Source organism: Xiphophorus hellerii, chromosome 9 (assembly GCF_003331165.1).
Source record: "Xiphophorus hellerii strain 12219 chromosome 9, Xiphophorus_hellerii-4.1, whole genome shotgun sequence".
In the NCBI taxonomy this organism is placed as follows: Eukaryota; Metazoa; Chordata; class Actinopteri; order Cyprinodontiformes; family Poeciliidae; genus Xiphophorus; species Xiphophorus hellerii.
This window is the reverse complement of record NC_045680.1, coordinates 4,121,036-4,136,763: the sequence shown is the minus strand read 5'-3', so window position 1 is coordinate 4,136,763 and position 15,728 is coordinate 4,121,036. Positions and strand designations below refer to the sequence as shown.

Genomic DNA, 15,728 nt, shown 5'->3' with positions numbered 1-15,728 from the left:
CCAGGTCTGATCATAAAATGTAAAATAGAGAAATGCAAAACAGAATTACTGATTATCTTACTTAATCTTACAAATAAGGATAAATCAACAATTTTGTCAATTTTTTTCTTGAAAAACACATTTGTCTATTGTGTTTAATAAATTTCTTTAATTTCTTGAAAATACTCCCAGTGTCACTGGTAAAGGGGCTGTTTTGATTTCCTTCCTGGACCAGATCTTGAATAAGCAAAAGTAGATAAAAATATTACATAAAAGATGGTTTGATATATTTTCTTCGGCTACCAATTTTAAGTGGTGATAGATTTCTAATGCGCACGCGAATTAATTAAATGTCTTAATAGCCTTCCATACAACGAACGCTTGGGCGTTAAAAAGCTCCGCCCACTAATGACGTCGCAAGCATCGTAGGTCATTTTTCGGGAGCGCGCCTTCTCTTCGCCAGCCATTCCATCCTGGACTGAGTGGACGTGCTTGTTCCGCAGTGACTAAATAGACATCTGTTAATCACGCTACAAGCCTTGAGTGAAGTCGCGTTGCGTCTCCTCCTTAAACCGAACCAACAAACTCTGAATTCGCATTAAATATGCCTAATATCGCTTGTTGTCAAAAGCCTCAGGTAAGGTTTTTCTCCTTTTCCTCTGTCTCATTTGTGAACCAACGTTATTGGTCGTTAGGGGTTGGTTCGTTGAGAACCGTTAAACCTTTTGTCTTCTTACAGATTAGCTATTGAGTTGGCGGTGATTGTTCGTTTATGCTCTCTGGTTGAGATGTAACAAAGGAAACTAAATAGCGCGAATGTTAAAGAGGCGCGGAAATGTCGCTCAAACCGCCTCTTTCCGCTTTAACGACTGAACACACGAACAATCCGCTACGATCCGCTGCTGATAGTTTAATTTAATGACTCATGCCGCCGTGGCCATCACACGGCTCTCCATCCTGAGCTGCAAGTAAGCAGCAGGTTGTGCAGTTGGAAAGCTAACATCTGCTTTGCTTCAGGACCTCATCCCTTTTGGTTGCTAGCTGCCCCTTTCTTCAGTTGGCTCGTTAGTAAAATTATTAGAATCGTCTACGTTTGGAATGTGTGCCGAAGTCGAGTCAGCCTAATCGGATACTTACGGGGTCTCCCCGTTCCTGACCCAGATTCCGATGGCGAGCAGAGTAAATGACTTCTGGCTCGCAGCCATCCATCAGGGCCCTGCTGTTACAGGCTGTGTGTCTGTACGTTGCCTCTAACAGAAGAACATGAGACACCGTGCCCTCAGGGGGGGGGATGGTGCTTTTAGTGCCATATTGTGTCGTGTTTTTTTTTTTTTTGTTTCTTGTTTTTTGTGCTTCTTAGTCATGGAAATTGTGCACACACGTTCTTTTCATCAGTTCTTAAATTTTATATTTGTAAATCGTGGCCTAATGCAGTGGTATTCTGGTATTTATGGTTTTAAAATTAAAACCACGTGGTTATTCCGAATTGATGGATGATAAAACCATGTCTATGAACTTAATAATCTCCTAAACTGATTCACAGTAGATTAAATAAATAAATCAAATGATTACAATAAGCGCTGTGTTGAAAGTTGTTTTGGGGATTTTTTTTGTATAGGGTGGGGGGCGGGGTGTTTCCGTCACATGTCTAGTTTCATATTTTTATTATTACATAAATCTTATAAAATTCCAGTTTGGTACCATCATTTTATTTTTAAAACGTGTAAAGTGCCTGTCCTGTTTACAGTCGTTGTTACATATAGAGAGTTTATGTTAAAATTCAACTGGTAAATTTCCACTCCGTGAATGTGGGGGAAATATTCCCCAATACTCCACTTCGCCACCAGGGGGAGTGTCTAACAAGCATTGATTGTTCAGCGTCAGACCTGCACTTTTGTGCTTGTTTAATCAGATGGAATAATTGGAGAGAGGGAAAATACAATCAGAGCTCCCCTCTGTAACAAACCGGTCAACAGAGCCTCACTCTTTATAGCACTCTTTTGCTGTTTTTTTCTTCTTCTTCTTTTTCCATCTGCTTGTTCTGTTCTTTTTTTCTCCCCTCAATGGATTTTTCCTCTCATCACTGTAGTTCTACTTATGAATCTTGTGTGCACTTGTTGGTTGCAATCAACAATCACATTACTTACTTAGGCATTATCTTTCAATTAGCAAAGCTTTCAGAGTAAAATGGCTAATACTGTGACTGAAGTGGAAACGATGTGTTAAAAGAACCATCTAGAGCGTTGGGGGTGTGGCATGGCTGCCAGGGCTTCTGTCAGTGAAATGAAAACAAGACTGTATGAGTTATTATGGTGGACCTAGCAATGTGGAGGAGTTGAACACTTGAGCCTCCACCAGGAATCTTCTGCCAGATGTTGCGTAACAGCATGGAAGTAGGTCAATGGTCCATCCATGCACAATCGGACCGAATGAATGCATGCAGTGTGCTAGAATATAAAAACCTATATGTAGCATTCTCCATGGCTTCTGCCTTTTCCTGAGATGACTAAAGACGCACCAATCAGATGTTTTGTAGCTGATTTCTGATTAGAGTTTGTAATCTGCTGATTCAGATTTTTGGCTCTTCCAATTTCTTTCTGCAAGTTGGATAAAAGCGCACAAAGTTTATTTTATTTTTTTCCCCGTTTTTGCACCGTTTAAAGTATAAAGTGAACAATATAACTGAACAAATTAAATAACTTAACACCTTTGGGTGGGAAAAGCTCTGATTTACTCTTAAATTGTTAAATCATTAATTTATTGACCTTTACAGGAGACTTAAGAAGTCTTTTTGTTACTGATCAAATATTTCTTTGTGTAACTGAGAGATTGGTCTGTTTGTTTTGGAGTTTCTATCAAGCTACTTAAGTAGTTACTTATTACATTTTGCCCATTTGTTTTAAGTTGGAATTTGTTCTTATGCCTTCATAAAATTAGACCTACGCAGAGCGACATGGTCATGAGTTTAGTAGGTCACTGAAAAACTGCCTTGGATTATTCATTTATTTCCTTTGCACCTTTTCTTGCACAGATGTTAATTATATACAGGGATTTCTCCGAACAGACATAAATTATTCAAGACTAGCCTGCCTGTTGCGCTTCCTTGTTGTTGTTTTTTCTCTTCAGTGAATATATGCCATAAAGACAATTTATTTTTTGTAAATGTTTTTATGGTATTCCTTTGGGGTTTTTATGTTCAAGACATCAGAGGGTCAGTGTGATGGTGGTTATTAAGCAGCTTATAGAGAGCATGCGGCTTCTCCTTTTGGAAGTACATTGTGTTACTCAGTCAGCAAAGAGCCATAGAGGAAGTCTTAAAGGGTAAGAAATAATTCTTAGTGTTTTTGGAAAAGCAGAAAACTATTAAATATTTCATGTGTGAGTGCATGAAAAAATCTGTTAAAACACAATGGAGGATTTTATATATATAAAAAAACTTTAAATCAACTATTACTATCCATGACATCAGTTGTAGCGATAATTATATTACATCAGCAAAATTTTTTTTAAAATTGGTATGAATTATATTCCTGTAGTATAATTAAAGAGTTTCAGGAAAACCTCACGGTTCGTGTGGATTTAATGGCCGACAATGTGGTTGTTCAGGTTTTTCTTGTCCTTTTTTTTTTTTCTCAATATTGGATGACAGAAAAACGTTTGGCAGATTTTGTCCAATAAAATGCAATATGCATGTGGTAGACATGGTGACTCATCGGATTAGAATGGTGTTAATTTCTAGAATTAAGGTCTTGTTGGTACAACTGAGATTAGGCTCTGATTGGGGGGGGAAACCTCGGACTTCTTTTAGATGCAACTCTTCAGAGCAGAAAGTTAGATTTGAATTCCTAAAGTGAAGATGAACTCTTTCTGACTGCTTTTAGTGTTTTGCTTTAGGTGTTGTGAACTTCTTCTGCATTTCTGAACAAATCCAGCTTATCGCCAACTTCTCAGTGGGTGTGGAATATCACACACAGACCCCAGCATTTTCCTTATTGGCCAGGGTGACTGAAGGGACTCCCATTGGAGGAGGAGCCAGCTCCTCAGACTTGTCACTATTTGAGAGGTCTCAATTCAGAGTGACAACAAAGTTCTTGACATGAATTGAAATAAGACATTCTTCCTGGACAGGTGGGATGTTGACCGCTGATGTAGAGATTTAAGGTAGGAGTGTGAAACAAATAGACAGCTGTACAGGATTTTTTTTTTTTTAAATCAAGTTTCCTAGCTGAATTTGGTAAACGTTATTAAAATATGTGCTGCAGATAACTTAAAACTTTCCATTGTTTGAATCTAATGGAAAGTGAAGAATCCTCATCTATGAATCAAAGCAATTTTTAAATTTTTTTATATATATATATAAAATTACAAAAATGCACCACAGCACATGGTGTTGGCCGATGTGCTTGACAGCAAAGATTGGGAATTCCTAGTTTTGATCCATTTTCATGATTGGGAAGAATCTGATCTTGGTGCATCTTTTTGTGTCCACATGGAGGTGTTAACGTCTCTGTTGTGTGCTTGGGAAATATGTTTTTGGAAGGAGAACTTGGAGTGAATCTTGACAGGGATGAGACGCATTTTAACTACCATCTCGGGTTGCTTCTTTAACTGCATGGACGGGACTCATGCTTTTATTGCTCTGGTGCAAAGAACAGGCAACTTTATCGGAAAAAAATGACTAAACTTTCCTTCTTTTTTTTTTGTTATTTCTCCCTTTTAGGTTATAATGTATGACCAACAGAGAATAAGTACAACTCTATAGCCAACGGGATCTCAAGGACTTGATTACAGTCGCTTCAAGCCTGATAGTTTGTCCGTGCGACTGCTCCCCTTCTCCCTGTTACGCAGCTCGTAGTCGGCTGGCATCTCTTCTGACGACTTCCCATCCCTCTCCTCGGGTGAAGAAGACTTGGTTCTGCTGAGATCTTGGTCTGCTTCGCCTGTTTCTGTTCTATGCTCAGCTGTGGCGTTTCCCTGGATTTGGATTATTGTCTATTAGGTAAGCCTATGACTTATGCGTAGAATAGATAATACACGATGCGCCTTACAAGCACCATATTCTAATCCTCCTTTGTAATGCAGTAGTTGAAGTTATTCATTGTTGAATGGAGATGGACAGCTTGGAAGCATGTTGCACCTTGTGCAGAAAACATGCCTTCTAGCGGCTGTTTTATATGATAAATTTCTTGCATCATTTTTTTCTCAGGAATATAATCAAAATTCACCAAGATGACTCCAAACGGCTATTTGATCTTTGATGACGAGACTTTCCTTGATTCCACCGTGGCCAAAATGAACGCTCTGAGGAAGAGTGGTCAGTTCTGCGACGTTAGATTGCAGGTACAAAATGTCTTTATTTTACCTTTAAAAGCAGAGCATCAAACAAATTGTTGTTGTTGTTTTGTTTATTTTTCATTTCACTTGAGCGTACTCTGACACCTTCTGGTTAATTTTTCCAGGTGTGTGGTCATGAGCTGATGGCTCACCGCGCTGTCCTGGCGTGCTGCAGTCCGTACTTGTTTGAGATCTTTAACAGCGATATCGAGACTCATGGAGTCTCTCATATCACTTTTGAGGACTTGAACCCTGAAGCTGTGGAGGTTTTGCTTAACTACGCCTACACTGCCCAGTTAGTAGCTGTTTTTTCTCCTTGGTTTGCCTGATGCACACAGCTCTTTGCTTTATGAAGTAAATCACATCCTTTATATGTTGCTGCAGACTAAAGGCGGAGAGAGAGCTGGTTAAGGATGTGTACTCTGCAGCCAAACGGTTCAAGATGGAGCGAGTCAAACAGGTATGCATTTTCTTAAAACACAACCAATTATTTGAAGTATCTTACACATTGATTATTATTATTTTTACAATCTTAAAACCTGTTGTTCCTTAGATCTGTGGTGACTACCTGCTGTCTAAAGTGGATTCCCAGAACGCCATCTCTTTCCGAAACTTTGCCAATTCCATGAGCGACGGCAGACTTTTGGCCAAGGTGGATGCTTACATTCAGGACCATCTGCTGGACATATCTGAACAGGAGGACTTCCTCAAACTTCCCAGATTAAAGGTAATGGTTTGAACTAACTAAACACATAAAAACATTGAGTGTTTTAGAATATTAGTTGTCAAATGCTAGAAGAAAATAGATTTTTTTCATATTTGTGTTTTTCTCCACTGATGAATTTAAAGGCTGAGTGACTGAGATGCAACCTGTTAGCCTGGTGTTACCTTTGCATTAAATTTTGTTTTTCATATTTTACAGTTAGAAGTGATACTTGAAGACAACCTGACCCTGCCCAGCAACGGCAAACTCTACTCGAAGGTGCTAAACTGGGTGCAGCGTAGCCTGTGGGAGAATGGAGACCAACTGGAGCGACTGATGGAAGAGGTCAGTATCAGACTACGCTGCCTCAACTCTCTGACCAGTTCTTTTGGTCTTACTTTGCCCTCTTCCTTCCTCCTCCTGTTGACTTCAAGAAGTCATTAAGGAGATTGAAGTAGAACTGGCATGCCGATGTCATGCTCCTTTGTCAGGACTGTTCTTTTGTTTTCCTCTGATTTGAGGTTTTTGGAGTATGAAACTGTATTCCTGATCCATACGTCAAATTAGAGGTGAGCCAATAAGAGCTGCTGCTTGCTCTTGCTTCTCCTTTGGGTTTGTTTTTTTTTTGTGAGTATGTGGTTGGTTTACACACAACCCGATGTTAATATTGCAGGGCTCGTCTCATCTGAAACACAAACTCAAAAGGTTCCCAAAGGTCTGGTCCTTGGTTCTGCTTTTTCACTGCTGGTTTTGTTCTGTTTTTTTGTTTTTTTTGACTATCTGAACAGGTTCTAGGTTGTTGCTCCAGCACTAACAGGCACTCCTCCCCATTGATTTTCCCCTGTAGGTTTATTATCATCAGCAGGAGACCAGACTGAGGAGCCACGACTGAGCCACCAGGGTAAATGAGTCAAAGAAAACGGGGAGGAGAGGAGCACCACTGCTGCCTCTCAGCATCCCCTCTTTGCAGCCAAGCAATACTGTGCACCCATCTGTCCCCTCCATGCATACAGATTACATCCCATTCCTCAATTTACCAGATCATGTTACTCACAAGCATTAAGCAATCACTACATTAACCATTTACTCTACATTGTACCCGTTGTAAATATATTGAAATGGATCACCATCAGCTTCTTTGGCTGGTTCCTATTTTTGTAAATCTCTGACTTGCAGATTCCATTTTGAACAACAGAAAAAGATTATTTATTTATTTATTTTTTTTTTTTTGCTTAAATTGAGCATTTTTCTAGATTGACATTTAAAAATGCTCCTACATTTTCAAAACTATGCTGGAGGTTCTCCTTTTAAAGCAAATTATTGTGCTTTTAAAATTTTTTTTTTAGATTTTTCTTTTCTTTTTTGCACCTAATCGTGTATATTTTCTACAAGCCCTTGAAGTTAGAGATGCTTTGAGATATGAGTGAGTGATGGGGATCATTTTTGTGCTTGAACAACCGTTTTTCAAACACTGTGACCCTACAGCGCTTTGATGTTATGTATCCACAAACACTCTTTAGGTGTGTAGTTGTTACTGAGTGAAAGCTCAGCTATACATTCAGGCTGTTAGTTAGGCTATTTATACCAGTTTTGATCAATTTTAATGTGATTTTAAAATCTTGTTTAACTGCAGACCTGTGTAATATGGACTGCCCTCTCTCACACACACAGTGTGTGACATTGCCTCACCTATGTAAATATTTAATAATCAGTCATGAGAGAATGACTTCTTAAGGATTAATAGTTGCAGTAAACGAACAATTGAAATGGAGGATGGCATATCAGCAAAGATTCATCATCTCATAAATTAAGACATGAACAGCTGTTTTTGAAAGAATCTTATAAAATAAGATGATAAACAGTGAATTGTAATCTCTAAAGGAAATTTGCTTTTTAGTTTTATCTTCAGGTGCTTTTCTCCCCTAATCTAGAAAATTTTACTTTTATTTAAAGGTTTTCAAAGAGCTCACTATCTTTGGGCAACTTTTGAGAAATCATTGGTTCATTTTTATTTTATTATAGTTCTTTCTGTGATATTAGGATTCACTGAAATTGGTATCTGCAGGTCAGCACTTTACATGATCGGAAATTGGCAAACAAGATTGGCTTATCTCCGCTTTAGACAAACTTGTCTGGCTGATGCATAATTAATTTAATTGTATTTAAATTGGATCTAGCATAGAGACTCAATTTGTTACTAGTGGAAAATTGGACATTTTTGTATAAGACCTCTGTTTCCTACAAATCCTGTAAAACATCTGCTTGATTTGGCTTCAATTCCAAAAACTTGTAGATATAAAACATATTTACTCACAAGCAGTTGACTGGAATGGAAACTTTTTAGCAGTTTGATTTAACCCATTAGCTATGGCAGTGCATTCACTGACTGAATAAAATTTCAACTTACCAGTCAAGCTGAAATTCATTGATTCTGGTCAATGGACAGGCAATCGGTGCAATTCCTTTACCACTCAAAATTCCCTCTTGACTGAAAACTTGTAATTTTACATGTCTCTCTTGATGAGACAAACTGTCAAATGCAAACTTTCTTATTTTTTTCTGTTCTGAGATTGTTTTTTAAAAATTTTTTATCTTTGTGTGACTGCAGCACCGTTGCTTGCTGTAGTCTTATTTTTTTTTTTTGTAGCTTGTTTTGTTGGCTGGAGCTGCAGGGCCTAAATGTGATGCTGTTCTCTGGATTTGGCTGCCCACACAATGACCAACTTCTTCAGCTCAACGACCGCTTTAGAAGCAGCCGCGATGCCAAGACGGACACACATGCTCGCCGTCTATTTGAAGATTTTTCCAGATGCAGTCTTTTCAGTTCTCCTCAAGTTCCCTCTTGCAGTGCAGTCAACATTAACTAGCTCCACCCACTGACAGCCCTTCAGCAGCTCCCGCTCTTGATCTCACACAGTTAACCCGGCCTGTGCATCAGCAGAAGCCTGTGTGTCTTTTTAAAGGAGGTTTTCCATTCAACTGAAGATCCAGATGTTCGTCCCTCCCCTCCCTTCCTGTTCGCAGCTCTGCCGACTTCCCTCTTTCCTCTTCCCCTCCTTGTTGTTGGGGTTTTGAGTCTGTTGCCATGAAGACAGCCACATGGGTGTATTGTTCCTGTTTGTCTTGCAGGTGCAAACCCTCTACTACTCACCTGACCATAAGCTGGTGGATGGAGGGCTGGTGATTGATGGGCACAGTGAGGTGTTTGGTGGCGAGGACGACCACCTTCAGTTTGTTCAGGTATTCAACTGCTTGGCGATGGCTTCACTGTAATTAGGAAGCCTCTGATGCATAACTCGGCAGTGCAGCGCTTAGTTTAGCAACTTGTGTTTGACCTTAGTTGTTCTACGTCTTCTCCCGTTCTTGGTGTAGATCTGGTGTGTTTAACGCCAAAAAACCCCCGGCTTAATATGTGCTGCTGTCAGTTGAGAGCATCTATTGCTTTTTTTTTTTGTTTTTGCCAGTAAACTTAGAGACTTGATTTAAAAATTTGGCAACATGTTGGTGCTTGGCTTGTTAAAATGACCGTAGATTGGCCAGCCAGATCAAAGCGTTGGTTTGGGATGCTGTTAGCATTCGGTTTTGGCCACTGGCAGGTCTGTGGTGCAAGCTCGGCTTCTGTAGCTGCGTTGTGCTCTTGCAGAAGAAACCAGTGCGTGAGAGTGCCCAGAGACAGCTGAGCTGCAGCTCTTCAGGGAGCCTCTCGCCCTCCAACCAAGCAGCCAATGTCCAAAAACCAACCACCAGGAGAGACTGGAAGTACATCGCCTCAGAGAAGACCACAAGTAAGTGTTTATTGATTGATGTGCATTAGTTTGTTGCCTGAAGTGGAATTTAAATTAATTTTTTTCTTTCTTTCCGTCTTCCTAGACAGCAACTATCTTTGTCTGGCTGTGCTGGACGGAGTGCTGAGTGTGATTTTCCTGCACGGTCGCAACAGTCCCCAGACGTCTCCGACGGCAACGCCCTGCCTGATAAAGAGTCTCAGTTTTGAGGCCCAGCCAGAGGAACTGGAAGAGCACCCGCTCTCTCCCATGCATTATGCTCGCTCGGGCCTGGGTACCGCAGCCCTGAACGGGAGACTCATCGCAGCAGGTAAGCTTTAAATTTATCCAATTAGATTGCCTCCTAAAAGTATTCACACCTCTTAGAGTGTCTGGATTGCAAAAATATCTTAAGTCTTAAATTCAAATATCTAAAATTAAGCTCTTAAAATGCCTTAAACTCACTGAAGAAAATAGGTTAACCTGAAATATGTTAGTCACATGTCAGTTTGAGTCATGCACAGACATCTTTATTGCACTGTGTGACTCAAGGAGGTTGCACCTAGCCGCTAATACTCCTGCTAGCTAGCTAGCTTTTTTTTTTTTTTTTTTTTTTTTTTTACATCCATCATAGATAAGTGTAAAAACACAAAATTTTCCCAAGTATTTTGAGTCTAGTCTGTAGTACAAATATCTTATTATACTTGGAATAAGACAAAACTAACTTACAAGCAACTTTTCAGTTAGTAATTCCTTACTATCAATTATAAAAACCAGACATTTTTTCCACTTTTTCATTATATTATGGAATTATTGACAACCTCCTATTTCCTGCTGAAAAGTTACTTATAAGTTGGTTTTTGTCTTATTTCAGGTGTACTAAGATATTCACACTAGAAAATAGACCAAATATACTTGGCAAGCTTTGGTGGTTTTTGTGGTGTATCAGGTGTGTGTGTGAGAGACGAAATGCTTCCCCAGATATTGAGTGTGGTGGTCCTTTGTGGTCCTGCAGGGGGCTACAACAGAGAAGAGTGTCTGAGGACTGTGGAGTGCTACAACCCCAGCGAGGACTGCTGGACCTTCATGGCGCCCATGCGGACTCCCAGGGCTCGGTTCCAGATGGCTGTGCTGATGGTTGGTCTAACCGCTCGCTCTTATCTCAGACATGTTTAGTCTATAATAAAGTGGCATTTTGAATATTGACCAAGTGCACTTGCACCTGTTAGGACTCGTTCCACTTGTCTTAGGTAAACAGCAAAGTGTTTATCAACTCCTTGTTCAAATAACTGGGCTCCTTATTCTGCTGCATTTTATTGGTCCCTGCAGTTCAGAATGTGTTAATTTCCTATTTTGTGTCCTGACCGCCTCCCTCAGGGTCAGCTGTATGTGATCGGGGGTTCCAATGGACATTCTGATGAGCTGAGCAGTGGGGAGATGTACGATCCACACACTGATGAGTGGGTTCAAGTGCCAGAGCTGAGGACAAACCGCTGCAATGCAGGTCAGCCCGCTGCGCCGGGGATCATTATCTTTTCATAAGAACAACCTAATTAACATTTTAAACTCAATTTACTAGCTGGTCTGACTCTCCGCTGTGTCCTCTCCAAAGGTGTCTGCTCCTTGAACAACAAGCTTTATGTTGTCGGAGGGTCGGACCCCTGCGGGCAGAAGGGCCTGAAGAACTGTGACGTTTTTGACCCTGTGGCGAAAACCTGGTCTAACTGTGCCTCCCTTAACATCAGTATGTATCTATTCAGTTCCACAGCCGTGCATCTGTCAAATACAGTGCACCAAATGTTAGCATAATGGGTGCTGAAAGCCCACCCACTAGGGCAAATACAGTATTAGCATGCAAAATTTGCATATATGATACTTGAAATGTAGCATTCTACTATAACTAATGCAATTTGCGTGCCTTGAATATATCATGCTGAGATAAATGTAATCAGTGTAGGCATATTTGGAGATGTAAAGATTAAAAAAGAAAGAAAAAGCTGTACTGAAGCTGCATGGTGTTGAATTTCATAGGATGATTCCGGCAGCTGAAAAAAGTAGGCTCTGCATCGATAACAGCAGCAATTTTGTTTCCAGGGAGACACCAGGCCGCAGTGTGCGAGTTGGATGGCTTCATGTACGTGATCGGAGGAGCAGAGTCGTGGAACTGCCTGAACACCGTAGAACGCTACAACCCTGACAACAACACCTGGACTCTGGTGGCCCCCATGAACGTGGCCCGCAGGGGAGCCGCTGTGGCCGTACACGCAGGTGAGCCCGACCACAAACTAGAGTTTTAATGGGATTTTATTTCATAGACAACACGGTAAAATGAAGTGAATTGGAAGTTAAAAGATGTATGGAGGTGTGGAGTGCATTTGTGTTCAGCCTCTTTCCTCTGAGGATCTTGGTGTAGCGGGGGGGAAAAAATGGTTGTGGCAGAACATTTGGTCAGAATTGATTTAAAGGCTCAAGAACCAGGACGATGACCCTGGACTTAGTCATTTCAAATGGTTTAGATCCAAGCAAATTCACAGATTAGAATGGCCTAGTCCAACTATAGAGTCCCAATGACATACTTAGAAACGTTCCTCATTTTATTTTCCTTCAGATTTCTATTCCTTTACCTGTTCGTTTTGAAGAAACTTACTAAACCACAGAACTCTTGATTGTTTATTTGCTGATGTTTGCCTCTACGCAGGCAAGCTGTTTGTCGTGGGCGGCTTCGACGGCTCCCACGCGCTCCGCTGCGTCGAGGTGTACGATCCTGCCCGCAACGACTGGCGGATGCTTGGCAGCATGATCTCCTCCCGCAGCAACGCCGGCGTGGCCATGCTGGGCGAAACCATCTACGTCGTGGGCGGCTTTGACGGAAACGAGTTCCTCAGTACGGTGGAGGTGTACAACCCCGAAACGGATGAGTGGAACGACTGCACCAAAACCCCATCTCCCCTCTCTGAGTGAAGGGAGAGGAGATGGGGAGGGAAAACGGGGGAAACAGGGTTCTGGAGTTTCACAGTGCTTCACTCATTTCCAAACTAACAGGCTTAGTGACGTAATCGTGTTTCGTGATGTTTTCGTGTCTGAACGGGTATACGTGGGTGGGGATGTTGAGGTGAGGAGTCTTCAGTGAAGACTGGCTTAATCTTAGCAGGTCGGGGAGGGGGGAGGGAATATTGCTGCCCAAAGCAACGTTGACGCCTTTTTTTTTGTTCTTGCATATTGCATAGATTTTGGTTTTGTCTTGTATATATTTTGTTTCTTCCTCTGATTTTTTTTTTTTGTCATATGCCAACATTTACTACACTTAGTGCTTTTCATTTCATTTAAGTTTTAGAAGCTAGTCGCATGGAGGGTTTTTAGATGAGTTTTTACTATTAGACCACCTAGAAAGGTGGCAGTTTGAAATGGTAATAATTTGAGTTCAGAAAATGTGTAAAGTTTATTTAAGAAAATTTCTGTTGTGTTTTTTTTTTTTTTCCCAAAATATTTAAAGGTCAGTGGTTTGAAGCCTTACTCTGTGTGAGTTGCTAAACACCCGTCAAAGCTTTCTGTCATTTTAAATAAACCGGATTGTTTTTTGACTCTTAAAATGATGGCCTTTTTTATATTTTTATACACTGCTGATTTACCAGTAACATAGATGTAGTAGCAGAGAGCTTACGTGAATCTAACCAGTGCCAGATTTAGTTGACCTTTTTTGTGCACACGCCAGAAACGCACAACCATGCTTCTGCTAACAATTTTTTATTTTAATGTGATTTTTAACTAGTTGATGTACGTAGAACTGCAATTTACTGAGAATCCTTTTGTGTTTTAAAGTGTCAGGCATTGGCAGATTTTTCTGGAAGGAATGTTGGTGCAAGAAATTTCACATTTGTAACATTTCTTAATTAATAAATCATATAAATCTAAATTTTGTCTTCAGTCCTCTTTGTTTTTGTTGGTAAATAACTGATACTTTTTTTTTAAACAAAAGCTTATAGTTGCATCTCTGGTAAAAATCCTCCTGAGATCTCAACAGAGTTGATCCAATCAAACATATTGATTGGAAGAATGCAAAGGATTGTCTAGTAGTTTGTGAAATGGGTTCTGACTATTTTGCAGACTAGAACTTATTTCATTCTGTAATTTGAATTCTGAACAGAAATATGTGGGGTTCCTCAAGGCTGTATTCACGGAACACTTTTATTCAATCATTTACACTATCAACAAAGCTCAGACCTTGGAGTAATACTCTCGTACAATGTGGTTTAAAACAATTTTTTATTCTTTGGCGACTGAACTTTGAATCTTTAATAAATGATCAACAGCTGATTTTGTGACTCCAGTTTTAGCTCTTACTGCATCGTCTTACAGTCCTCCAATTACTGTGTCATGGCCTCTGCCTTTAACCTTTAGCTATTTATATTTTCCTCATGGACTACTGCAGCAAGCCAGGTTATTTTCAGTCCCACTAAGTGTCTTACCAAGGAGATGAGACTCAACTATCCAAAGGAAAAAAAGAAAGCAGGAAGGCACAACCAGAGTGACTGTGGGTTGTGAAACCGGGCCGGATGAGTAGGCTGCTTTTTTATGACCCCAGACATCTAAGGCTGCCTGTCAGAACTGGTTAAATCCCTCCTCTGTGCTCATTCACAAGTCAGTGTCAGTGATCTGCTGAGCCACCTGACTGCTGCAAACGTGCCATGTGCAGGAGAAAGTAGGGACTGAATCCTGAAATCGTTACTGTCTGACCATTAAAACATGTTTATTTAAAATACTTTAATTCAATTAGAATATCAAGAAGGTTTTTGTATAGGTTTTGTGAAACATTTGATTTATTAGACTGTCTTTCAAATTCGAAGCACTCGAAACAAAACCTGAGTGCACATTGATGCTCTTGTACTAGAAACTGTTCTAGTGGACATGTTGTGAGTAAAACAATTGCAATTGCTTAATCATAATCCTGATGAGATAAACATTTAAATACAACAAACCAGTAACAAAAGTTAATGGAATTGTTCAAGTCAATTTCTAGAATGGATTTCCTGTTGCCTGTGCAGGTTTTTTTTCCTTCCACTAACCTTTCAAACAATATTTTTAAATGTAACATTCAGCCAAAATCTCTAGCAATGATTTTTTGCAGCTTGCCTTCCTTGTGTAGCGTGATGACTGTCTATCAAGTCAGCAGTCATTACTTTAGATAAGAAGATGATTAAAACTGAATATCTTTCTTTGGTCTCATTTTTCTGAGAAGCTGAGTTTTGCGTCAGAAAAATGTTTAATCTGAACTATGTCTGTTCATTGTCCAACTGTGCTGAGATTTTTTGAAGACACAAAGTTCTGATCATTATTGGCTCTCCTTATCAGTGACCCTAAACCCCGCTCTACCTTTGCCTTTGTCTGGATGACGTCTCCTCGTGTAGCAACTCTTCACTATAACAGCCGGTGTAATCTCAGCCTGTCTGCTGCCGTCACCTGGGTTTAATCCATTTGTTCATCCCACACGCATGCAGCCGCATGAGGTTGTGCACAGAGAATCAGACACGTTAGATGAACTGTAACAGATAGAAAAGCTTCAACTTGAGCAAAGAAATCAGGCAAAGTGTGAGTTTAGGAATGTAAGATTTAATTTACAAGAGTAAAAACTTGTACACACATATGTTTTTTAATTTGGCACAAAGAATTTGTAAAACGGCAAATCTCTAATACAGTGGTTGCTAACATAAACTTATTCAGCTATCTTTACCATCTCTAAGGCACAATCACATCAGTAACTCCAAGCCTTAAAGTGACAAATCAGTTGTTTGTTCTGGGCTTCTCAGCATTTTAAACCAGCAGACATATAATGGAAAAAAATAGTATGAAACGGAAAAAGTGTGGGGTTAATGCCCATCTCTAATAAAAATTGGGTTAAACATCATAGACAGGTTGCCAGCCCATTATGGGAAGACAATTGGGGGGAGATA

The 15,728-nt window shown here is 40.1% G+C and overlaps 1 protein-coding gene across 1 annotated transcript; it reads left to right on the top strand.

The window, feature by feature from the left end:
• Positions 1 to 426: 426 nt before the first annotated feature.
• ivns1abpa (influenza virus NS1A binding protein a) lies at positions 427 to 13,693 on the top strand. Its single transcript, XM_032571525.1, has 15 exons — positions 427 to 616; positions 4,700 to 4,978; positions 5,186 to 5,319; positions 5,439 to 5,608; positions 5,698 to 5,773; positions 5,867 to 6,040; positions 6,236 to 6,361; positions 9,146 to 9,256; positions 9,660 to 9,801; positions 9,887 to 10,111; positions 10,796 to 10,917; positions 11,158 to 11,284; positions 11,393 to 11,524; positions 11,875 to 12,048; positions 12,479 to 13,693. Exons 3-15 carry the CDS (start codon positions 5,209 to 5,211, stop codon positions 12,739 to 12,741), a joined length of 1,953 nt encoding a protein of 650 aa, XP_032427416.1. The 5' UTR covers positions 427 to 616; positions 4,700 to 4,978; positions 5,186 to 5,208; the 3' UTR covers positions 12,742 to 13,693.
• Positions 13,694 to 15,728: the final 2,035 nt, after the last annotated feature.

Excerpts from the sequence above, each read along its gene's own strand:
- ivns1abpa (XM_032571525.1), top strand. The coding sequence starts at position 5,209 with ATGACTCCAAACGGCTATTTGATCTTTGATGACGAGACTTTCCTTGAT. Across the intron at positions 5,609-5,697 it reads AACTACGCCTACACTGCCCA|ACTAAAGGCGGAGAGAGAGC; the intron begins GTTAGTAGCTGT and ends ATGTTGCTGCAG. Across the intron at positions 11,285-11,392 it reads GACAAACCGCTGCAATGCAG|GTGTCTGCTCCTTGAACAAC; the intron begins GTCAGCCCGCTG and ends TCCTCTCCAAAG.